At 40.8% G+C, this 26,211-nt stretch overlaps 1 protein-coding gene across 1 annotated transcript; it reads right to left on the bottom strand.

Annotated features, from left to right (window-relative positions):
• Positions 1-2,029: 2,029 nt before the first annotated feature.
• Positions 2,030-5,964, bottom strand: LOC107810020 (uncharacterized). The gene is made up of 2 exons (XM_016634739.2): positions 2,569-5,964; positions 2,030-2,443 (listed from the first exon to the last, which is right to left on the bottom strand). The coding sequence occupies exons 1-2, from the start codon at positions 5,579-5,581 to the stop codon at positions 2,103-2,105; spliced, it is 3,354 nt and encodes a 1,117-aa protein (XP_016490225.1). The 5' UTR covers positions 5,582-5,964; the 3' UTR covers positions 2,030-2,102.
• Positions 5,965-26,211: the final 20,247 nt, after the last annotated feature.

Here is a 26,211-nt window from a genome sequence, read left to right as displayed (position 1 = left end):
TAGCCTCGATCTCGGTCCTCGTCGACGCTCTAGAAAGGAGCCTTTCTTGCTTGGCGAACGAGCTTGATCAGTCCCCCTCGAAAGATTCGGGGACTGTACAGGCAGAGTAGATGGCCGAGGGTGAACCGAGGGGCTTCGGTGTTGTTCAAAAAATGGCGTAAGAGGACCACAATCCTCCAGAAGGCCAGGTGGATTTGCCCAAGGCACACCTCGTACCTTTTGCAAAAACAAGGACTCTAGGGTCCACCGGGGCGAGCGTGAAGGGGTAAGTATAAACACTCAAATACCCCTTTACGTGAGTAGCAATATCGTCATTGGGCCCGGGAACGACCACGTCCTTACCCTCCCATTTACAGTCCACTCGGATTGCGGGTAGGGTATCTTCAGTGACAGAGCATATGTATCTCCATGCTCTCTCGGCTCGGTCTTGTTGACTAGAGGCCTTCTTGACCTTGAAGTCATCCCCGATGGAGCAGCCCTAGGTATGAAGCTCTTCATAGGGGGCTCCTGAGCCACTTCGGGAACGGCCACCTCGGCATCTGCGGCCGGGTGGGAAGATGAAGGAGTAGCCTGCTGAGGCACCGACCTGGAAGCTTTTGCCATTATAATCTGGGAAATATGAAGGCCTGAAGAAAAATATGAAGATTTGAAGATGCTATGAAGGTATGAAGGTCTGGATTGAAGGTTCAAAGAAGATGTATGAAGATGAAGATAAAGATATAAAGGCTCAAAGAACAATGTATGAAGATCTGGAGAAGTTAGAAGTCGTTAGAGAGTTCGAGGGTAAAGTCTAGAATCGAAAAATAGAAGAAGTGAAAAAGGTTGAAGCTTTTATATGAGAAAAAACAATCAATGCGCGATGTTTCGCATTCGAAGGCAGCAAGCCGGTGGCTGACACGTGTCCAAAGTCAGAACGACGCGACTGATGGGACGTTTTGGTTTACCCGTCATCTCAGTTGTAACGTACGAAGGAAAGAACCTGGGTTCATTGATCGTTTCCCATCGTTTCGGCAAACCTACTCTCCGAAAAACGAGGTGACTATCTCTATACGGGTATAATGCATACCTCGATTTCCCGGTGAAGAAAACGGAAGAAGGGCATGGACGCACAAGATTGAAATCGAGGCTGGAAGCCCTTCGTATCGAGATCCATGAAAGGTGAACAATGTGTTCATCATCGGGCATGATAAAACGACGTTCTCCGAACCCAGAACGAGTTCTAAAACCTCGGGAAGCACGGTAAATGGTTACACCCGATAGAGGGCCGTGATATTCATACCTAACCGAATATCATGGTGTAGATCCCGCTCGATGTCGGTTACAAATCAGTAATTAACGAGAAAAGAGGATTTTTACCTTTTTTAGACTTGTATTAGGGATAAACTTTCCTACTATATAAAGGGGAAGTTTTTCTTTTGTAAGACACATTGTAACACGCGAATCAAAATAATACAAATTCATTTTCTACTTTCTAGCTACTGCAAAAGTTCTTATTTAATTGTCTTGTTCTTCATTCACAACTGGGTTCGAACCAAGGGTTCAATCGAGGGCAAAATTATTGTTCAACTTGGGTTTGGGCTTGGCCATTACATTACAGCCGGTTTGATCGTTTATTCTGTCTTTAATTCATTTATCTAATATTCTTGATTATATGTGTTGAATCAATACACATGTCCTTAAAACCGCGTACAAATTCAATTGTTATCCGATTTAAGGATAAACATTTATAAGCCACAAAATGAGGACTAGCTTATAGCAATGCGTTGTCCATTCTCGCTCTTTTTAATTTTAAAACCTGAAAATTGTTCAAAATTTGGAGCAGCTGGAGGAAGTAATAGGACACACTTTAATATGTATTGGAAACATCATTCATTTTTTTAATCTGTGTTGTTGCATTGGTTGTCAGAAAGTTAAACTGAAAGATTCAGGATCATGTATTATGTTGGAAGTAATAGGACACACTTTAATATGTATTGGAAACATCATTCATTTTTTTAATCTGTGTTGTTGCATTGGTTGTCAGAAAGTTAAACTGAAAGATTCAGGATCATGTATTATGTTGGAAGTTGGAAAATTGGACCCGAGTTACAGTGTTAGAAGCTTCATTTCTTCTCTTTACATCTATGATTTAACTCGACAAGAGACCTTACTACATCCCTCATTGCAGGCCTGGCATTTGCCTCGGGTTGAGCACATTGAAGCGCCAGATCCACTATTTTCAGGGCTTTCCATTGTTCTTCTGCATCCCAGAGACGAATTTCTTCATCAAGAAAACAAAAGAAATTGTTGCTTCTCTGCAAGTACTTCCTAACCCAGGAAATGATGTCTAATCCTTCCTCAAAGCTGGGGTCTACTGGCAATTTTCTGCAGAAGAGCTCCAGTAGAACAACTCCATAGCTATAAACATCACTTTTTTCTGTCAATTGAGCTGAGTATGCATTCTCTGTATTGATGGAGGGAGAAGGACATGGAGGGGGTCAATGGAGAAAGTAATCAAAGTTATTAGTTCATCAAAGTAATATGCCAACTGAATTATACTGAAAATTGGCATAGTAAAGTGTGGCTAACCTGGAGCAATGTATCCTAGTGTCCCAACGATTGTGGACTTTGATGCGTTTTCATCAGAATCTGATACTATTTTAGCAATCCCGAAGTCTCCAATCTTTGGCTCCATCTCAGAATCCAACATTACATTATCTGATTTGAGATCTCTGTGAATAATTTGAGGGACAGAATCATGGTGAAGATATGACAGACCTTGAGCAATACCAAGAGCAATACGATGACGGGACTCCCAGTCCAGGACTACAGGTGGTTTACTCTGGTGAAGGGCATAATGAAGAGTCCCTCCAGGGATTAATTCTGTTAGAATGAAGCCATATCCGTGTCTGATGCAGTATCCTCCCGATTTTACCAAATTGCGGTGTCTGACTAGATTTAGGGTTGTCATTTCATCATTGAATGCTCTCTCAGCTAAGTCAATTTTCTTGACAGCCCAATGCTTTTTGGATTTCACAGTTTCCATCTTATAAACTGTTCCATGCTTGCCTCTTCCGATAACGTATTTTTCGCTCCAGCCCTCTGTTGCATGTACAATGTCCTCAAAACTTATACCATCTGGTAGATCATCAAGCCCTGATTGACACTTGATGAGCCGATGCTTAGGGTGCCGAGTAACTAGTAAGTATATGGCAGCAACTATGATTGCCATGGACAGCACACATCCACTAATTACACCAGCCAAGGTCTTCCATTTTACATGTGATTTTTTCACATGCTTGCAGTTACTACCTTGAGCGCCTGATAAGCAGAGTCCTGGATTTCCCAGTACAGATCCTGGATGTGAAGTTAATAGTTTTCCCCATGAAATGGGTATCTGCCCTGACAAGTTATTAAATGATATGTTGAGAAATGACAGGGTTATCATCCTGTCCATTTCTGATGGTATTGCACCAGACAAGTTGTTGCTTGATATATCAAGGACCTCCAATGTGTCTAGATTGCCTAGGCATCTAGGAATTTCACCAGTAAACTTATTCATGCTCAGATTCAGTGCAAAATTAGGTTGCTTAAGTTTACTCAGACTGCATGGAATTGGGCCTTCGAGCAAGTTGTTTCCCAGCTGCAGCTTTATAAGCTTTTGTGTGGATGAGAAAGTGTCCGGAAGAGCACCAGAAAGTTTGTTGTCCTGCAGCAGAAGATTTTTCAATATTGAATATGATGCAATTTCTTTCGGAACTCTTCCTGAAAGACTGTTGTTGCTGAGGTCCAACTCGGCCAGTTTCGCAGAGTAACTCAACTGAAGTGGAATTTGTCCTTTCAGTCTGTTTGAAGAAATGCTCAGTCTTACAAGATTTTGCAGCTTTCCAAATTCTGCAGGTATGGAGCCAGAAAACATATTTTCTGAAAGATCAATCATTGAAAGGTTAGTCCAGTAGCCAAACGCTGCTGGAATCCTTCCTGCAAGCATATTTCCTCGAACATTCAAGTAAGAAATATTCTCATTCTTTTCAATGTCGTCAGGAATACTCCCCTGCAGATTGTTGTTGAGAAGGTTCACCCTATATACAGATTTGCATTTTGCGATACTTGTTGGGAAGCTTCCATTGAAACGGTTGTATTCAAGAATCAGTACTGCAAGCCTGTTTCCATTACAAAGTTCAGAAGGAATCTGTCCGCTGAAGTTATTATAACCTAAATCAACCTTAAATAAGCCAGGAAAATTATTTTTCCCCAGATCTGGTGGCACCTCTCCGGTAAGGTTATTATGAGCCAAAGAAAGAAATGTCAGTTTCGTCATATTTGTAATTCCATGTGGTATCTTGCCAGTCAATTGATTCTCATAAAGAGCTAGCTCCTCCAGCCCGCTTATTCTGCCTATGCATTCTGGAATTTGGCCTCGAATTTGATTTTTGAATGCATAAAATTTTGCTAGGGTTTGAAGGTTGCAAAGTTCTGAAGGAAGTTCTCCACTGATGGAGTTATTGACGAGACTGATTTCAACAAGAGAAGAGCAGTTTCCAAGTTCTGCTGGTAATGAACCACTAAGCATGTTTTTATACAGATAAAGATTGTTCAAATTCTTCAGACGTCCAACTGACCTGGGAATCTGACCAGTTAATTTGTTAACTGACAAATCAATGTAAGTTATCTGATGACATCCACCAATCTTTTCGGATATACTTCCATTAAACTTATTGAGGGAAAGAACTAGCTCTCTTAAGCTCCCTGTCCATAAGGTTTCAGGAATTTCCCCTATAAAGTGGTTATCATCTAAAGAGAGATTCTTGAGGTTTGAAAGGCCTCTAAAAATATCTGCGGAAATAACTCCTCCAAGATTAGCAGATGATGCATAGAATGCAGTAAGGTTGTGACAATTACCCAGGGTAATTGGCAAAGAACCTGAGAAATGGTTCTCAAAAATATAAAGCAGGGAAAGTGAACACGAGGATGGGAAATCCGGAAGAGGTCCTGTTAGATTGTTTCTTTGGAGGTAGAGATCTGTCAAGTTTGGCAAATCAAATAGCTCATTTGGAATGTTTCCACTAAGAGAATTTTCCCACAGCCCGAGATATTGAAGGCTTGTAGAAAGGCCTACCTCAGAAGGAATGGTGCCATTGAGCTGATTGTAACCCAAATCAAGTTGTAAAAGCTTGCTTGATTTGAAAATCTCTGGTGGGATGGATCCTGAAAATCTGTTGTCGTTGAGGAGAATCGTGTCAAGCTGGCTGCAGTTTGCGAGCATTGCGGGGATGCCACCAGTGAAATGGTTGCCACTGAGATCAAGGGAGACCATGTGAGGAAGACGGCAAAGATTGGGAAAGGCTGTGTCCAAGATCCCAGATAGCAGAAAGTCCCTGAAATTCAATGATTCGACATGAGAAGTTCCGTCTGAATAGCAGGAAACACCTTTCCATTGGCAGTGTGAGACGGACTGATTCCAAGGGAGCAATTGTTGAGAGGGCTCAGGGAGACCGCTGCGGAACCCAAGTAGATGAACAGCATCTTGAGACAATGAGGCCGAAAATACTGCTAAGTTGTTGGCAAAGAAGAGAAGGCAATTAACCAGAAGCAAGAACATTTCTGACCTCTTAAACACTTTCCCACAGAAACTGTATCCAAGTAGCACCTACATGCAGAGAAAGGAGAGCTATTTCAAGAATTGATTTTTAGGTTGGGACCTGAGATGCAACAGATGTGAACTATGTATAAGTTGAGACTTGGTTGTTTATTAACATGTGAATGCAACTAATGGTGCTTAGTGGGATAGCAGGTAATGAATGATTGAGGAAGACAAGAAGTGGAGAATATTTAAAGTTGTGCTTAGGTTGGTTTGCGTTCCCTTTCTACAGCATTAAGCGGAGGATAATGCTTTTAAAAATGGCCATAAGCCAGCCTCATCTTCTCTCCATTTTGTATAATATACACCACGTTCCTGAGTACGCACGCGATTATCTTTATATAAATGTCGGGCCATGTGCATATTGACTCTAGTTTTAACTTTTAAGTGAAAGGCGTGGTGATAACATACAACCAAAGAGACAAATTTTCCTTCTTGCATTTAATTAATGAGTAAGTTTACATTGCTGAATGAAAGTTCGGCATTCTAGTGTAGTATGACCACATACTATATTTAGCCAACTAACATACTTGATTTTGGCCCAGCTCGTTGAACTATACACTCTGGTAGTTGGAACTTGGAAGTCCTTAATAAACTTGTATGATACAAAATCTCTCTATTGTCACAGTGTTTCCTTATGTTTTTAAGTTACTTATTCATTATCAAGTTAAAAATAAACGGGAAAAATTCACAAATAACCAGTTTTTCAGTTATGTAATTAAAAAAATAGCCAATATTATGGAGTTTAACTTCAAAATTTCACTTGGGAAATTTAAAACTTCAGGATACTGCTTATTTTACAGGACCTAGTGAGTACTATTTCTACACGATAAACTGGTAGTAGCTTTCTACATGCAAAATAGGATTCTAACAAAACCTCTTTTATTTTTATATGGTTGTCACTAAAAAGGGTCTCCCTGTCAGCATAATTAATAAATTCGGAAGTCTAGAAAGCTTTAGGTTGTAATTGTCAGCAGTCGTCTTTGCTTTATTTTCTGTCGTCCTTCTAACATTCTGGCTTAATTTCGACGTGGTTGAGTCAGCAAATCACTCATCTATGTAAACCAAATTTCGCTGGATAATTCACTAATTAATTTGATCCTTCGTGGGTTGTCAAAATATTCATCAGTTATATAGTCCCCATTAAGTAATGGAGAGTAACAAGTTAACGTTGTGCTTTTGTTGTTTTTTTGAAAACACTAGATTAGATTTCAAAGGTATTGAATTAATTGTGAATGAGGTGGAATGAAGCTTCGATTAACAGAGAAATATTTAACCATTTGTGTACTTGCTCTTGCATGGTAAAGGTGGAGGATAATGCTTTTCAAAATTGGCCATGAGCCAGCCCCGTATTTCTTTTTACTCAGTTTTATATAAGGAAATTCTACGTCCTATATCAAAGGTATACACTATATTTATTATAAATCAAAATTATTTTAAAATATTATTTTTCTATAGCTACCTTTTATATTTTATAACAAAATAAGTATTTATGGTATATACTATCATTGAGGCATGAAATACGTTATTTATTGTATAGGAAAAAATGCGACATGACACGTGGCCGCTTAAAGGAAGGACACGTGGAACACAAGATGGAGGTGGCCACCGAACATAGCTATTTCGCTTGTCACCGGAAGAAATAAAGATTATAAAAGGAGTAGTAAATGTTTTGCGTCCAGTAATATTTAATACATAATATTTTGCAGCATTAAGCATGATGGCCCGTTACAAGGAATTTGATATTTATGTCTAACGTTACATCTTCGTCAATGGCCCTCATAATTGACATTAAAGAAGGGCATGATCCTAGGACTTCCTTCCCTAGACATAGCTATAAATAGAGAGCTCAGTTATCATTGTAAGGGAGGGAATTTTCTAGCTAACTTACACTATATTCTATACAGCATTTCAATACAATTTTAGTCTCTCGCTTTTGATCTCATCATTTTTGTTCCCGAAAATCTTGTTCTCGGACTCATAGCTCTGTTATTTCATCTACATTCTAAGGCTAAGTATTTTATATTTCATCAGTTATTTCATTACTTTTTTGATCAAATTAATTCATTTGTCTAGAAACCACGAACAAATTCAACTGTACCGATTTTCGGGTAAACAGTTTGGTGTCCACCGTGGGGCCTACACAGTCGTGCAGTTAAATTGATCATTGCGTTTTTTTACTAACGTGCTTGATTATTTTGTCTTAGCAAAAATCACAAAAGAAATGGCAGATAACACTGTTAACGGCACACGCAACCCTGAAATTTAAGGGGAACAACCTCATTTCGAGGATTCAATCAGTGACACTCGCAATGAGGGGAACGAAGCAACACCGGAATATGACAGGCGGTACCCTCGATAGGTTCGGGAGGCAACTCCTGATAATGCTGATGTGGGGCATGTGGCGGATGCAGTAAGGGTTCTACAAGAGCAATATTCAATCATTCTAGGTCATCTCACGCAACAGGATCAGGTTATGACAGAACTGAAGCAGCCGCTATCGCATGCCTCAAATAATTCAAACATGCGACATCCAGTTCCTCTTGATGTTCCCGCGAACCAGACGATACAGAGAGTCGATAATAATACTCCTAGGGGCGAAGTTGGCTCCGACGGGGCTGGGGGAGTAGATCCGGCCTCAACAACGAGAACGATCCGTTTAAGGATGAACTTTTACGGTTCATGAAGGAAGTAAATGCCCGCATGGATCAAATCCCGGGCGCGCCACCAGTATTGAAAGGCCCGAACTCGAAGAAGTATATTCAATTACCGTACAAGCCAAGTGCGGCCCCGGAATTAATTCCGAAGCGGTTCAAAATGCCCGAAGTGCCAAAGTATGATGAAACTTCAGATCCGCAGGAGCACATTACCACCTACACAACTACAGTGAAAGGAAACGATTTGACTCCTCACGAAATTGAGTTCGTGTTGCAGAAAGAATTTGGTGAGACTCTCACAATGGGAGCTTTAACGTGGTATTCATTATTGCTCGAGCATTCCATAGCTTCCTTTGGGATGCTCGCAGATTCCTTTCATCAAGGTTCATGCCAGGAAGGTACAGGCCCGAAAGGCCGATATATTCAGGATCGCGCAGGGAGAATCCGAGTTATTACGAGAGTTTGTCACCCAGTTCCAGAAGGAAAGGATGTTGCTACCGACAGTCCCGAATAAATGGGCAGCTGAAGCGTTCACCAAAGGTTTAAATCCGAGAAGCTCGGACGCTTCTCGGAAGTTGAAGGAAAGTCTGCTCGAGTTCCAAGCGATGACTTGGGCGGATGTCCACAACAGATACGAGTCAAAAATAAGGATCAAAGACGATCAGGTTGGCTTTCCATCGTCGACCAAAGGACGGGAGAAGAACAGAACAAAAAAGAAAGATGATATTGACACAGATAGACGGACTTTGAGGGGCCGATTTTTTTCCTACGAGCGGACAGAAGGTTGTGGCAGGAACTTCCGGAGAGCAGACAGGTTCACCGTTGATAGAAGGATCGATCATGGCCGGAACTACAGATCGATGCAGGATAGAGAAATCTCCGGGTCGCGAGATTCTTCTTACCCAAAGTTATCAGAATATAACTTCAATATCAGTGTCGTAGAGTTGGTGTTAGCCATGAGGAATATCAAAGATGCACGATTCCCAAGACCTATGAAATACGATCCCAGCCAGAGGGACTCGAATTTATGGTGTGAATACCACGGCACTAACAGCCACCGGAATGGTGACTACCGACACCTCCGGGAAGAAGTGGCAACGCTGCTAAAGAATGGTCACCTGAGAGAATTCTTGAGTGATCGAGCTAAAAATAACTATGGTCGGAATAGGGGCGATGCGGAAACCTCGAAAGTAGGAGAAGAACCTCCACGCCAAACGATAAACATGATCTTCGGAGGGAATGAAATTAACGGGGTCACCTTTTCGGCAGCGAAGAAGACAAAAGTGTTGATAACTCATAGTAAGAGGCTCCGGGAAGACGATATCACATTCATGGACGAAGATGCAGACGGAATACTACTGCCACACAATGACGCATTGGTAATTTCTTTAAATGTGTTAGATTTTAAAATTAAACGTATTTTAGTGGATCCAGAAAGTTCAGCTAATATCATACAATGGAGAGTACTGGAGCAAGCTAAACTCACCAGAAGCATTATCCCAGCAATGAAACTCCTCGCCGGATTTAACCTCGCAAGCGTGACAACCTGGGGAGAGATTTTGCTGCTCACAAATGCTGAGGGAGTAATGAAGACAACACTCTTCGAAGTGGTAGATGGAGACATGGGGTATAACATCATCTTGGGAAGACCATGGCTGCACGAGATGAAAGCTGGGCCTTCAACATATCACCAATTGTTAAAATTTTTGACACCCGAGGGGATCAAACAGATAAGAGGTGACCAACCGACAGCAAGGGAGATGAATGCAATTTCAGTTTCCAGTAGCAAAGGAAAGGAATGTGTGGCATAGCAATTACCGGAATCGGCACCTGCCCCCGAACCAGAGAAAGATAACCCGGGGACAAAAGAATCTGAACAATATCAGGTACCAAGGTATTTTTAAGTACCGAAAGAGACGGACGCGACGAAGTCCATGGCAGAAGAACTGGAGTAGGTTGCGTTGTTCGAAGAATTCCTATAAAGGAAATTCAATTTGGGAACAGGATTGCGCCCGGAACACATGTCTGCTTTTATTGAATTCCTTAAAATTAACGCCGATTGTTTTGCATGGTCGCACGAGGATATGACATGAATCCCAACGGAGATAGCCGTACACAAGTTAAGCTTGGATCCCAACATACCTCCGGTAAGGCAGAAGAAGCGCCCTATTGTCGAAGCAAGGAATAAATTCATCAAAGAAGATGTAACCCGTTTACTTAAGATTGGTTCAATCTGAGAGGTAAGATATCTGGACTGGCTAGCCAATGTAGTAGTAGTTTCTAAGAAAAATAATAAATTTTGCATATGCATAGATTATAAAGATCTTAATAAGTCATGCCTGAAAGACTCATTCCCATTGTCAAATATTGATCAAATAATTGATGCCACGGCCGGGCACGAGTTAATGAGTTTCCTCGATGCTTATTCTAGGTAAAATCAAATCAAGATGAACCCAGAAGATCGGGAAAAGACGTCGTTTGTAACGAATTTTGGCATATATTGTTACAATGTGATGCCCTTCGGGTTAAAGAACCCCGGAGCCACTTATCAACGGCTCGTGAACAAGATGTTTGAAAAACAAATAGGAAAAACTATGGAAGTATATATAGACGATATGCTCGTTAAGTCTTTGAACACATGTGACCACTTGAAGTATTTGCAAGAAATATTTGACATCCTGAGGGAGCATAATATGAAGTTTAACCCCGAGAAGTATGCTTCCGGGGTCAGTTCGGGTAAGTTTCTAGGGTTCCTAGTCTCACAAAGGGGAATTGAGGTAAATCCCGACAAAATCAAGGCCATAGAGGACATCCCAGATCAATTGTCTAACATAAAAAAAGTCCAGAGGCTCGCAGGGAGATTGGCAGCATTGAGCAGGTTCATTTCCTGTTCATCGAAAAAATATCATCGCTTCTTCGCACTACTCAAAAAGAAAAATAATTTTGAATGGACATCGGAGTGTCAGCAAGCCTTGAAGGAGTTGAAGAAATATTTGTCAAGCCCTCCGTTGCTCTCAAAACCAAAAAAAGGTGAAACATTGCTAGTCTACCTCGCGGTTTCAGAAGTTACTGTAAGTGCAGTTTTAGTCCGGAGGACGAAGATACGTAATCTCCCATTTATTATGTTAGTAAAATTTTAACGGGAGCATAAACTCGTTACCCACATCTAGAAAAGCTGGCTTTAGCTCTCGTAGTCACCTCTCGGAAGCTGAGGCCCTACTTCCAATGCCACCCGATAGCTGTGGTGACTACTTTTTCTCTGAGAAATATCCTCTATAAACTCGAGCTCTCGGGTAGATTGGCCAAATGGGCCGTCTAAATGAGTGAGTTCGATATAGAATATAAACTAAGGACTACAATTAAGTCACATGTCTTGGCTGACTTCGTGGCCGATTTCAGTCCGGGACTATTGCCTCTAGCAGCCAAGGATGAAATGATGGGTCAGAATCAACATCGGGAGTTTGGAGCTTATTTACATACGGAGCTTCAAACGTAAGAGGGTCGGGGCTCGGAATAGTCTTGATCACACCTTCGGGGGAAACCTTAAGGCAAGCCATCAGAACGATTCCCTTAACTAACAATGAAGCAGAGTACGAAGCTTTGATTGCAGGGCTCGAATTGGCCCGGGGCCTTGACTCTGAAGTCATCGGAATCAAATGTGATTTGCAGTTGGTGGTTAATCAGGTCTACGGAATATTTGACACCAAAGAAGAACCTATGCAGCAATACGTGGTAAAGGTTCAGGCTCTATTGGCACGATTCCGAGAGTGGTCAATAACTCATATCCCGAGGGAAGATAACACGGAAGCAAATGCATTGGCAAATCTGGGCTCATCAACAGAAATCCAAGGATCGGAATCAGGGACGGTAGTACAATTGATGAACTCAGCCTTGGACACAGATGGTTACTATGAGGTGAATTCGACTAGTTTGGTCTAGTACTGGAGAAACGAAATAATCGATTATCTCGAGCATGGAAAGTTTCCTGAAGACCCCAAAGCATCAAGAGCGTTGCATGCCAAAGCTGCACGTTATAGCTTCAAGAAAGGCCAATTGTATAGAAAATCCTTTCAAGGCCCGTTGGCCCGGTGCTTAGGAGCATCAGAAGCTAACTATGTCATGAGAAAAGTCCATGAAGGGATATGTGGCAACTACTCAGGTGCAGATTCTTTGGTGCTGAAATTAGTTCGGGCAGGGTATTACTGGCCCCGTATGGAACAAGATTCTAAAGACTTCATACGAAAATGTGATAAGTGCCAACGCTACGCACCACTAGTACATCAACTGGCAGAACCCTTGCATTCAGTTCTGTCCCTGTGGCCGTTCATGAAATAGGGGATGGACATCGTCGGACCACTGCCACCTACTCCTACAAAGGTAAGGTTTCTTTTAATTTTGACTGACTGTTTTTCTAAATGGGTGGAAGCAGGTCCTTATCATAAGATCAGAGAACGCAAAGCGGTCGACTTCCTGTGGAAAGATATAATTTCCAGGTTCGGAATACCAAAAGAGATTGCATACGACAATGGGCCACAGTTTATCGGCGCAAAAGTTACAAAGTTTCTTGAAGACTTGAAGATAAAGAGGATTACCTTTTCACCTTATCATCCGAGTGAAAATGGTCAAGCAGAGTTGACAAACAAAGTGATTATTCAAAACCTCAAGAAAAGTTTGGAAGCAGCAAAAGGCAGCTGGCTCGAAGAATTACCTAGGGTTCTATGGGCCTACCGAATAACGGCCAAGTCAAGAATGGGAGAGGTCCATATTTCCCTTGTATACGGTGCAAAAGCTTTGATACCGGTGGAAATGGGGGAACCAAACTTAAGGTATTTTGAGGCGAACGAAAGATCGAACAATGAAGTAATGCTAATCAACTTGGAGCTGCTCGAGGAACACAGAGACTTGGCGCATGTCAGAATGGCGACTCAAAAGCAAAGAATGGAGCAATATTATAATCGAAGAGTCAACCTCTGATATTTCAAAGTAGGAGACTTGGTCTTGAGGAAGGTAACGCAAAACACTCGGGAACTCAACGCCAGCAAGTTAGGCCCAACATGGGAAGTCCCTTACCGAGTTTCAGCTATCACTGGGAAAGGATCATACGAGTTGGAGAACCAAAGAGGAGATAAGTTGCCCAACAACTGGAATGTGGCTCACCTCAAAAGATATTACTGCTGACGAACAACAGTCAAACGGAAAGTATGTGTTGCACTCTTTTTGCCTTCGTTCAGTTTTTGTCCCAATTGGGTTTTTCTGGTAAGTTTTTTAACAAGGCAGTGACGAAAAGCATACTACGAAGACAACAGTGATAAGACCTTTGATAACAAGGCAAACAAGCAAGTTTCCACTCGGGGACGATTAGATAATCTTTTCTTCGATAGCAAATTCCCACCAATAGGTTAAGTTTGCTATCGAAAAGAGGTTACTCGATCGTTCACGAGCACAAACCACTAGAGGATTGTTAGGAATTTTAGGTATTCTTTCGGTCGATATCATGGAAAACAAGATATGTTGCCGAGTGAAGGATTACCTAGCAATTCATTGGTGGGATCTTCGAAGATACAAGACTTCCAGTGTTCCAATTCGCATTCTTCGCATTCGAATACTTGGGGGGAATGATATGAGGTTACAGCAACACTGAATGCTAGGCAACACTGAATGCCACATCAACCGGGGAACAAAAATCCGGAACAGAATACATCATCGGGACCGAGGACTGCGTAGCCAGCCCCATAGAAATAAGTTGTACAAGATATCCACAAGTCATGGCAATTTCTTTATAGCCACAAGTCATGGCAATCTCTTTTCTTCATAGCAAAACTCTTATGTACTTTTGAAAATATAAGGAATTAAATGAAATAAAATCCTTTTGTTTTATCTTGTTTCTTGTTTGAACGATGAGTTAATTTTACCATTTGAAAGTTGAACAAGTACTTCAAATGATTGTGCTGTAATGAACAGGAGACGTCCTCTTCAAGAGTACCGTAAACATAAGAGAGCCCTCTTTTATAAAAACATCACGTTAAAGGGTTGGTTCCGCAAGAATCAATGCCCGGAATTCATAATGCCATCGGGGAAAAATATACCCGAAGCTGCATACGAAAACGACGCAAAAGGCAAAATTGCACAAATACTTATTGAAACCCTCCTGTAAAAGGGATAATTCTCGGAACCAAAATACATCGAAGAAAAAGCATCCGAGATTACACATAATAAAGCGCGAACAGAACAACATGCACAGAATACTTAAGCAAGTATGAAAGTTAAAGACTTGCATGAATATTCAAAACGAAAATAAGACTCAAATGATACTTGAGCAAAAAATATATTTTTATTTACAAGGGCGCATCTGTCATGACCCCAAATTCCCTCTGTATGATGTCTTGATGACACCTAATCTCTAAGACTAGGTAAGCCTATCAATTATGCAGAATAACGGGATCTAAAACTGAAACTCAAATCTCAACATATAAAATAAATAAAAACTGCAATTCAAAATAGTTACAACTCCCAAAACCCAATAGAAATAAGTCACAAGCTTCTAAAAGAAATATTAAGTGTCTTTATGCATCAAATTCTAAAGAGAATAAGGAGAACAACATAATAAGGATAGAGGGGGACTCCGAGGTCTGCGGACGCTGACAGATATACCTTGAAGTCTCCGCGTATGGCTAGCTCACTGATATCTGGTCTGATAGGAAGTACCTGGATCTGCACAAAAAGATATGCAAATTCGTAGTATGAGTACACCACAACGGTACCCAGTAAGTGCCAAGCCTAACCTCGGTAGAGTAGTGACGAGGTCAGGCCAGGCCCTACTGGAGAATAGATAATGACATGATGAAAAGTTTAACAATATAATAATAATAATAATAATAATAATAATAATAATAATAATAATAATAATAATAATAATAATAATAATAATAATAATAATAATAATAATAATATATAAAAAAATAATGACAAAGGGAATGAATTAAGTAAGGAGTATGTCACAATTTAACTACACAGAATAAGGGCAAATAATACCTCACGGAAGGAAAACAGAAATTTTCATATTTAAGAAAAACACAAAATAACCAAAAGCAAGTACAGCCATAGAGAAATATCAACAAGGGCACTCCCGAGGTACCGCCTTGTAGTCCCAAATCATAAATAAATTCATAATATCCCATTCCCTTATATCACCGCGGGAGCCTTCACATTTAAATTTTAAGAGAAATTATTTTTTTTCGAAATAGCATCCCGCGTTTTAGCCATCCTTATCACACCGCATGGCTTCTAGTAGTTCCCCTACTAGCCACGCGTATCAAGCTACCCTTATCTCACCGCATGTATTTCAACACCCAAACCTTATACCATCGCATGCGTATCAATATCACAATATATCACAATTTGCACCTCAAGTGCCCAAATATTTTAACTTGCCAAAATAAATCAACAACAACATTATTTTTCACAATAAGGGGCTCACGGCTCAATCACAATGAACACAAAATCTCACAAAATATTCGGGAGTGAATAACTCAACAAAAAAATAATATTTCACAAATTTAACAATTTGCCTAAATACCAAATTTTTAATGTCAAATACTTTATTTTTATAATAACTCAATTAAGAAATTCAACCTTCAAATAATGAATACAAAATAAAAGAAACAAAGCTTCAACTAAACAGGTAAAGAAATTAGCAGGAAAAGGTAAGGCAAATTTAAAATATAAAAATAAACCAATGATGATGAATATAACCGGATAAAATAATTTAATTAATATATAACAGAGATATACACAATTTAAAATCGGAGTTTTCCACATTTAACCCGTATACACACTTATCACCTCGCGTACACGGCTTTCAATACATCACAATTATCATATCAATACCAAATCCTAAGGAAAATTTCCCCCACACAAGGTTAGACAAGACACTTATCTCAGATCTCGCTCAATCAGTCAAGTAGTTTGCCTTTCCCTCGATTTTCCAACTCTGATCGGCTCGAATCTAAACAAAACAATTTCATACTATAAATATAACTACAAGGAACTAATTTAAATAATGAAACTACGACTTTAGCAAAGAATCGAAAATTCGGCCCAAAGAGTTGACCCGGACCCGTCTCAGAATCGGACAAAACTCACAAATTACGAACACCCATTCGACCGCGAGTCCAACCATACTAGTTTTACTCAAATTCGACTCTGAATCGACATCCAAATCTCAAAAAATTATTTTATGAAATTTCTACAATTTTTTCCAAATTTTCATCTCAAAATACTAATTAATTGATGAAAGCAATGATATATTCGTGTATAGTGACCAAATCCAAGTTAGAATCACTTACCCTAATGAATTTCTTGAAAACCCCACGAAAAATCACCACAAACCGAGCTCCCAAAGTCCAAAAATAAAAATGAGATGAAACCTACCAATCTGATCTCCCAATGTGCTGACCGCACAATTGTTTTAGTGCGGTCCGCACATTTAAGGTCTCTACGGCCGCAATCCAAATTGTGCGGTCGCAGTTCAACAACATCTACACTGTCAGGTTTTAGTAAATTGACCATAACCTTTTGTATAAATATCCAAATGATAATGGTTTATAATTCTGAAAACTAGACTCAAAAGGCTACAATTTTTGTTTTTGCACCATCTCCAAATTCCTTGTAGATTAAAAGATATAAGTATCTGAAGTCGGACCATCGAATCTGCAGAATCTCCTTTCTGCGGCCGCAAGAGGATTTCTGCGGTCCGCACATTTTCAACTGTCGCCCGCACATCTTCAATTGCGGTCCGCATATTTTCCATTGCCTCCGCACTTTGGGAATTTGCGGCCGTACATCCGCATTCCAAAAATGTGCCCTCCGCACTTCAACTGCTCCAGGACATCATCAAAGTGCTGAAATACCCAAACTCGTTCAAAACTCACCCGAAACATACTCGATCCCCCGGGACCTCAACCAAATACACCAACAAGTCCTAAAACATCATGCAAACTTAGTCGGGCCCTTGAAACACATCAAACAACGCTAAAAACACAAATTGTGCATCGATTCGAGCCTAATAAACCTTAAACTTCAAACTTCTACATCTGACGCCGAAACCTATCAAATCAATTCCGATTGACCTCAAATTTTGCACACAAGTCATAATTGATATTACGGACCTACTCCAACCTTCTGAATCGAAATTCGGCCCCAATATCAAAAAGTCTACTCCCGGTCAAACTTTTCAAAAATTCATCAAATTTCCAATTTTCACCAATTGACGCTAAAATGACCTAAGGACCTCCAATTCAATATCCAAACACGCTCTTAAGACCAAAATCACCCTACAGAGCTATTGTAATCGTCAAAACTCCATTCTGAGGTCGTCTTCATATACTTCAAACTATGGTCAATATTTAGAACTAAACTTCCATTTTAGGGACTATGTGTCCGATTTCACTCCGAAACCAAAAACAAATCCTCCCGGCAAGTTACGTAACCATAAAATGAAATAGTGGGAGTAGTAAATAGGGGTTCGGGGATAATACTCTCAAAATAATCGGTCGGGTCGTTACATCCTCCCCCTCTTAAAACAAACGTTCGTCCTCAAACTAGTATAGTGACATACCTGAAGTGACGAATAAATGAGGATAATGACTATGCATATCATGCTCGGTCTCCCAAGTCGCCTCCTCGACTGGATGACCCCTCCATTGTACTTTTACTGAAGCGATACTCTTCGATCTCAACTTTCGAACCTGCATGTCCAAAATGGCCACTGGCTCTTCAACATAAGATCGGTCCTTGTCCAACTGGATTGAACTGAAGTCTAATACATGAGACGGATCACCGTGATACTTCTGGATCATAGAAATATGAAACATTGGATGAACTGCAGTGAGACTAGGTGGTAGTGCAAGTCTGTAAGTTACCTCTCCAACTCTCTCAAGAATATTAAAAGGCCCGATATACCTAGGGCTCAACCTACACTTCTTCTCGAATCACATAACACCCTTCATGGGCGAAACCCAGAGTAAGACCCGCTCACCAACTATGTATGCAACATCACGAACCTTCTGATCTACATAACTCTTCTATATAGATTGCGCTGTACGAAGTTGATCCTATATCAATTTAACCTTTTCCAAAGCATCCTGAACCAGGTCTGTACCCAATAACCTAGTCTCGCCCTGCTCGAACCAACCCACTGGATACCGATACTGCCTACCATACAAAGCCTAATACGGTGCCATCTGAATGCTCGACTGATAACTGTTGTTGTAGGCAAACTCCACAAGTGGCAAGAACTGATCCCAAGCACCCCCAAAATCCATCACATACGCATGAAGCGTATCCTCCAATATCTGAATAGTGCGCTCGAACTGTCCGTCCGTCTGAGGGTGAAATGTTATACTCAACTCCACACGAGTACCTAACTCTCGATGTACGGCTCTCCAAAATTTTGATGTAAACTGTGTACCCCAGTCAGAGATGATAGATACCGGTATGCCATGAAGCCTGACAATCTCACGAATGTAAACCTGAGCCAGCTGCTCCGAAGAGTAAGTAGTAACTATCGGAATAAAATGAGCTAACTTGGTCAATCTATCCACAATTACCCAAACTGCATCGAACTTCCTCTGAGTCCGTGGGAGCCCAACAACAAAATTCATAGTGATCTGCTCCCATTTCCATTCTGGAATCTCTAACTTCTGAAACAATCCGCCTGGTCGCTGGTGTCCATATTTCACCTATTAACAATTTAGGCACCGAGCTACATATTCTACTATGTCTTTCTTCATCCGCCTCCACCAATAGTGTTATCTCAAGTCCTAATACATTTTTACGGCACCCGGATGAATGGAGTACCGCGAACTGTGATCCTCCTAGAGAATCAACTCACGCAAACCATCCACATTGGGCACACATAGCCTGCCTTGCATCCGTAATATACCGTCATCCCCAATAGTGACTTCCTTGGCATCACTGTGTTGGACCGTGTCTTTAAGAACAAGCAGATGGGGGTCATCATAGTGACGCTCTCTGATACAATCATAAAGAGAAGACTGACAAATCACACAAGCCAAAACTCAGCTAGGCTCGGAAATATCCAATCTGACAAACTGGTTGGCCAAGGCCTGAACATCCAAGGCTAAAGGCCTCTCTGCTACTGGTAGATATGCTAAGCTGCCCAAACTCTCCACCTTACGACTGAAGGCATCGGCCACTACATTGGCCTTCCCTGGATGATAGATAATGGTGACATCATAATCCTTAAGCAACTCTAACCACCTCCGCTACTGCAAGTTAAGATCCTTCTGTTTAAACAGATGCTATAGACTTCGGTGATCTGTGTAGACCTTACAAGGGACATCATACAAATAGTGCCACCAGATCTTCAAGGCATGAACAATAGCTGCTAACTCAAGGCCGTGGACCGGATAATTCTTCTCATGTACCTTTAACTGTCTAGAAGCATAGGCAATCACCCTACCGTTTTGTATCAACACTGCACCGAGACCAATACGTGACGCATCACAATACACAGTATAAGACCTTGAACCTGTAGGCAACATCAATATTGGGGCTAAAGCTGTCTTGAGCTTTGAAAGCTCTCCTCACATTCCTCGGTCCACCTGAACGGAGCACCCTTCAGGGTCAATTTAGTCATAGGTGCAGTAATAGAAGAGAAACCCTCTACAAATCGGTGATAAAACCCTGCCAAACCAAGGAAATGTTGGATCTCAGTAGATGATGACGGTCTAGGCCAACTCTGCACTGCTTCAATTTTCTTCAGATCTACCTGGATCCCCTTGTTCTTTACCACATGACCCAAAAATCCTACATAGTCAAGCCAGAATTCACACTTTGAAAATATTTCATATAACTTCTTTTCTCTCAAAGTCTGAAGCACAGTCCTCAGATGTTACTCATGATCCTCCCGGCTCTGGGAGTACACCAGAATGTCGTCAATAAATACAATGACAAATGAGTCAAGATAGGGATCAAATACATTGTTCATCAAATGCATAAATGTTGCTGGGGCGTTGGTCAGCCCAAATGACATTATAAGGAACTCATAATGACCGTATCGAGTCCTGAAAGCTGTCTTCGGGATATCTGGCTCCTGAATCTTCAACTGATGATAACCTGAACGTAAGTCGATCTTAGAGAATACTTTGGTACCCTGAAGCTGATCAAATAGGTCATCAATATGTGGCAATGGATACATGTTCTTCACTGTAACCTTGTTCAACTGGCGGTAATCAATACACATCCGCATAGAACCATCCTTCTTCTTCATAAATAAGACAAGGGCACCCCAAGGCGATACATTGGGTCAAACATAACTCTTATCAAGAAGCTCATGTAACTGCTCTTTTAATTCCTTCAATTCTGTTGGGGCCATACGATATGATGGAATAAAAATGGGTCGAGTTTCCGGTAACAAATCAATGCCAAAGTCAATATCCATGTCGTGTGGCATACCCGAAAGATCCGCTGGAAATACATCTGGAAAATACCTTACTACTAAAACTGACTCCACGGTAGGCGTATCAACTCTAACATCTCTCACATAGGCCAGATACGCATCACACCCTTCTCAACCATTCGTTGAGCCTTAAGAAATGAAACAACCCTGCTAGGAACGTAATCTAAGGTACCTCTCCACTCTAGCCGCGGTAGACCTGGCATAGCCAACGTCACCATCTTGGCATAAAAATCAAGGATAGCGTGACAGGGCGACAACTAGTCCATGCCCAAAATAATATTAAAATCCACCATACTGAGCAATAATAAATCAGCTCTGGTCTCAAAACCACTGATAACAATCAAACACGACCGATACACGCAGTCAACAATAATAGAATCAATCACGAGTGTAGATACATAAACAGAAGAACTCAAAGAATCACGGGATACACCCAAATACGGGGCAAAATAAAATGGACACATAAGAATAAGTGGAGCCTGGATCAAATAAGACTAATGCATCTCTATGACAGACCAGAACAATACTTGTGATAATAGAATCGGATACAACTGCCTCCGTCCTAGAAGGAAGGGCATAATATCAGGCCTGACCTCCCCCTCTAGGGCGACCTCTACCTGCCCGAGCTCCATCTCTCGCTGGCAATGCAGGTGGAGTGGCAACTGGCGCAGTATGGTCTGAGAAGCCTAAGGGCCCTATGGAATAGGTGGGGCCTGAGAAATCTGTGGAGGTGCACCCCTCCTAAGTCTGGGGTAATCCCTCATTATATGATGAGTGTCACCACACTCAAAATAATCCCTCGGAGGACGTGGCTGCTGGGACTGGCTCGGGCCTAATCGGTTGGACTGACCGCAGAAAGCACCCCGTACAGGAGGTACAGTAGACACTGGCGGTGTATAATAGGGAACCTGAGGTCTCAGAGTAGTCAGAATATTGCTGGAAGCTGGAAGTGCTAAATGAATAGGACAGCCCACATAGCCTCTACCCTGACGTGCTGCAGCTGGGGCACGAGAACTGTTATACGTGCCAGAATCTCGAGGTCTCTTAGCTTCCCTCTCTTCTCTCTCCCGGATCCACATACCCTCCAATCTCCTAGCAATTTCCACCACCTGCTGGTATGCGATGTCCATCTCCAGCTCTCGGGCCATACTGAATCTGATACTAGGGTGGAGTCCCTTAATAAATCGACAAACACTCTCTCTGACAGTAGCAACCAGGGCAGGTGCATGCCTGGATAAATCACTGAACCGGACTGCATACTCCGATACTGTCACAGAGCTCTAGCGCAACTGCTCAAACTCTGTGCGCCATACATCTCTGAGACTCTGAGGAACATACTTCCTCAAGAACATATCTGAGAACTGAGTCCAAGTAAGTAAAGCTGTCTTAGCCGGACTATCCAACTTGTATGCTCGCCACCACTGGTAGACCGCTCCTCTAAGCTGGAATGTCGTAAAAGAAACCCCACTAGAATCCACAATACCCATAGTATGGAGGATATGGTGACATTCCTCAAGAAAACCATGAGCATCCTCTGAAGCCAAACCGCTAAAAGTAGGAGGGTGGTACTTTTTGTACCTCTCGAGCCTAAGCTGCTCCCCCTTCGAAACTGCCGCCCTAACCTCGGGCCGAATTGGGATAACTGGCTGTACTGGTATAACCTCTAGGGCATGGTCAACCTAGGCCCATGGCTTTGGGGTACGGGTGGTGAGAGTCTGTGCTCCTCCCCTCGCTTGAGATGTGGTAGGAGCAAGTGGAATCAACACTGCCTAAGCTAGAATGCCAAACATGCTCAAAACGTGGGCGAGAGTCTCCTGAAGAGCAGGAGTAGTAACAGGCGTTTCAGGTGCTTGCTCTCCAACTGGAGATACTGGTAGCTCCTCTGCAACAACTCGTGCAGGTGCTCTGGCTGCACTACGTGGTCTTCCTCGGCCTCGGCCTCTGCCTCGACCACGGCCTCTTGCGACTCGAACATGGGGCGTCGGTGTCTGATTATCGGATCCAGTTGTGCGTGTCCACACCATCTATGAGAGAATAGAAAGACAATGGTTTAGAATTTCGAAGTCAACAAATGCGCACGATAAAGAATCAAAGAAGTGAACATTTTTCAAACAGTTCCATAGCCTCTCGAAGATAAGTACAAACGTCTTCGTACCGATCCGCGAGACTCTACTAAACCTGCTTATGACTCATAACACTTATGAACCTAGAGCTCTGATACCAACTTGTCACGACCCCAAATTCCCTCTGTAGGATGTCGTGATGGCACCTAGTCTCTAAGACTAGGTAAGCCTATCAATTATGCAGAATAACAGAATCTAAAACTGAAACTCAAATCTCAACATATGAAATAAATAAAAACTGCAATTCAAAATAGTTACAACTCCCAAAACCCTGTAAAAATAAGTCACAAGCTTCTAAGAGAAATACTAAGTGTCTTTATGTATTAGAGTCTAACGAGAATAAGGAGAACAACATAATAAGGATAGAGGGGGACTCCGAGGTCTGCGGACGCTGGCAGATATACCTTGAAGTCTCCGCGTATGGCTAGCTCACTGATATCTAGTCTGATAGGAAGTACGTGGATCTGCACAAAAAGATGTGCAGAAGCGTAGTATGAGTACACCACAACGGTACCCAGTAAGTGACAAGCCAAACCTCGGTAGAGTAGTGACGAGGTCAGGTCAGGCCCTACTGGAAATAATAAAAGACAGGGTAAAAAGTTTAATAATAATAATAATGACAATGGAAATAAATTAAGTAAGGAGTATGTCACAATTTAACTACACAGAATAAGGGCAAATAATACCTCACGGAAGGAAAACAGGAATTTTCATATTTAAGGAAAACACAAAATAACCAAAACCAAGTGCAGTCATAGAGAAATGTCAACAAGGGCACTCCCGAGGTACCACCTCGTAGTCCCAAATCATAAATAAATTCACAATAATTCTTTTTCTTTTATCACCGCAGGAGCTTTTACATTTAATTTTAAATAAATTATTTTTTATCCGAAATAGCATCCCGCGTTTTAGCTACACTTATCAGACCGCATGGCTTCTAGTAGTTTCCCTACTAGCCACGTGTATCAAGTCACCCTTATCTCACCGCATGCATTTCAACACCCAGACCTTATACCACCGCATACGCATCAATATCACAATATATCATAATTTGTACCTTAAGTGCACAAATATTTCAACTTGCCAAAATAAATCAACAACAACATTATTTTCCACAATAAGGAGCTCACGACTCAATCACAATGAACAAAAAATCTCACAAAATATTCAGGAGTGAATAACTCAAAAACAAATTACAAATTTAACATTTTGCCTCAATACCGAATTTTTAATGTCAAATACTTTATTTTAATAATAATTCAATTAAGAAATTCAACCTTCAAATAATGAACACAGAATAAAAGAAACAAAGCTTCAACTAAATAGGTAAAGAAATTAGCAGGAAAAGGTAAGGCAAATTTAAAATGTAAAAATAGACCAATGATGATGAATATAACCGGATAAAATAATTTAATTAATATGTAACAGAGATCTACACAATTTAAAATCAGATTTTTTCATATTTAGCCCGTATACACACTTATCACCTCGCGTACACGACTTTCAACACATCATAATTATCATATCAATACCAAATCCTAAGGGGAATTTCTCCCACACAAGGTTCGACAAGACACTTACCTCAAATCTCGCTCAATCAGTCAAGTAGTTTGCCTTTTCCTCGATTTTCCAACTCCGATCGGCTCGAATCTAGCCAAAATAATTTCATACTATAAATATAACTACAAGGAACTAATTTAAATAATGAAACTACGACTTTAGCAAAGAATCAAAAATTTGGCCCAAAAAGTCGACCCGGGTCCACGTTTCGAAATCGGGTAAAAGTCACAAATTACGAATACTCATTCGACCACGAGTCCAACCATACTAGTTTCACTCAAATCCAACTCCGCATCGACATCCAAATCTCCAAAATTCGTTTAATGAAATTTCTACAATTTTTCCTGAATTTTCATCTCAAAATACTAATTAAATGATGAAAACAATGATATCTTCATGTATATTGACCAAATCCGAGTTAGAATCACTTACCTCGATGAATTTCTTGAAAACTCCATGAAAGGTCGCCACAAACCGAGCTCCCAAAGTCCAAAAATAAAAAATGAGATGAAACTCTCATTTATATGATACCAATCTGATCTCCCAATGTGCTGACCGCACTTTTTTTTTGTGCGGTTCGCACATTTAAGGTCTCTGCGGCCGTAATCCAAATTGTGCGGTCACAGCTCAGCATCATCTACACTGCCAGGCTTTAGTAAATTGACTATAACTTTCTATACAAATGCCTAAATGATTAACAGTTTGCCTTTATGAAAACTAGATTCAAAGGACTACAATTTTTATTTTTGGGTCATCTCTAAATTCCTTGAATATTAAAAGATATAAGCTTCTCAAGTCAGACCATCGAATCTACAGAATCTCCTTTCTGCGGCCGCATGAGGATTTCTGTTGAAATACACTAAATACAAACATTAAAATAGAACATAATATAAACAGTGAATACATTTAATTTTAAAATACTGTAAAATACACTTAATACAAATAGAAATACAGTGAATACAACCAATGAAATATACTAAATACAACAGTAATAACATGTATTAGGAATACTAAAATACTATTAATACAAATACATTTGAATACACTGAATATAAAATAGCGAATACAAAATACAAACATTGAATCTAATGAATGCAACAGTAAAAAAAAAGTATTGAAACATATTGAATACAAAAGTTATATACAACTGAAAAATCATTCTAATTAATTAGGTTGATAATGAGGCATGTTAGAATTGATTTTGTTGAGTTATATTAGGAGTGTATCACGCTAATTGATACTATTTCCGTTATTAGACAGCTGGACATACCTATTTTTAAGGTGATTGTCGTTACTGTATTCATGAATACATTGTGCGAATACATGTGAATACATGTGCGTATAGCTGGACTGCCCTGATTTTATGCACTTTTTGCTGATGCATTCATGAATACAGCAGCGTGAATACATGTGAATACATGCACGTACAACTGGACTGCCCTGATTTTAGGCGCTTTTTCCTACTGTATTCATGAATACATGGCGCGAATACATGTGAATACATGCGTGTACAGCTCGATTGCCCTGATTTCTACACGCTTTTTGCTGTTGCGCGAGACAACGAATACACTACCGTAACAATTGAATAGTAGCTATAGGAAGTAATTAGGTATATGATAACTATAAGAAGTTAATAGCAACTAATTAACAGTGTTTTCTGAAATTCCTTTTTGTATAATGCGCCAGGTTCCTGAGATCTGTGCACGCTACTATTTTATGAGTTTGGGCCCGTGAACATGTTTCCGAGACTAGGACTACTAATTAAGTGAC

Source organism: Nicotiana tabacum, chromosome 4, assembly GCF_000715075.1.
Source record: "Nicotiana tabacum cultivar K326 chromosome 4, ASM71507v2, whole genome shotgun sequence".
Classification (NCBI taxonomy): domain Eukaryota; kingdom Viridiplantae; phylum Streptophyta; class Magnoliopsida; order Solanales; family Solanaceae; genus Nicotiana; species Nicotiana tabacum.
Note: the sequence above shows the minus strand (reverse complement) of the source record. Positions and strands in the feature narration are given on the sequence as shown.

Excerpts from the sequence above, each read along its gene's own strand:
- LOC107810020 (XM_016634739.2), bottom strand. The coding sequence starts at position 5,581 with ATGTTCTTGCTTCTGGTTAATTGCCTTCTCTTCTTTGCCAACAACTTA. Across the intron at positions 2,444-2,568 it reads ACTAGGATACATTGCTCCAG|AGAATGCATACTCAGCTCAA; the intron begins GTTAGCCACACT and ends CCATCAATACAG.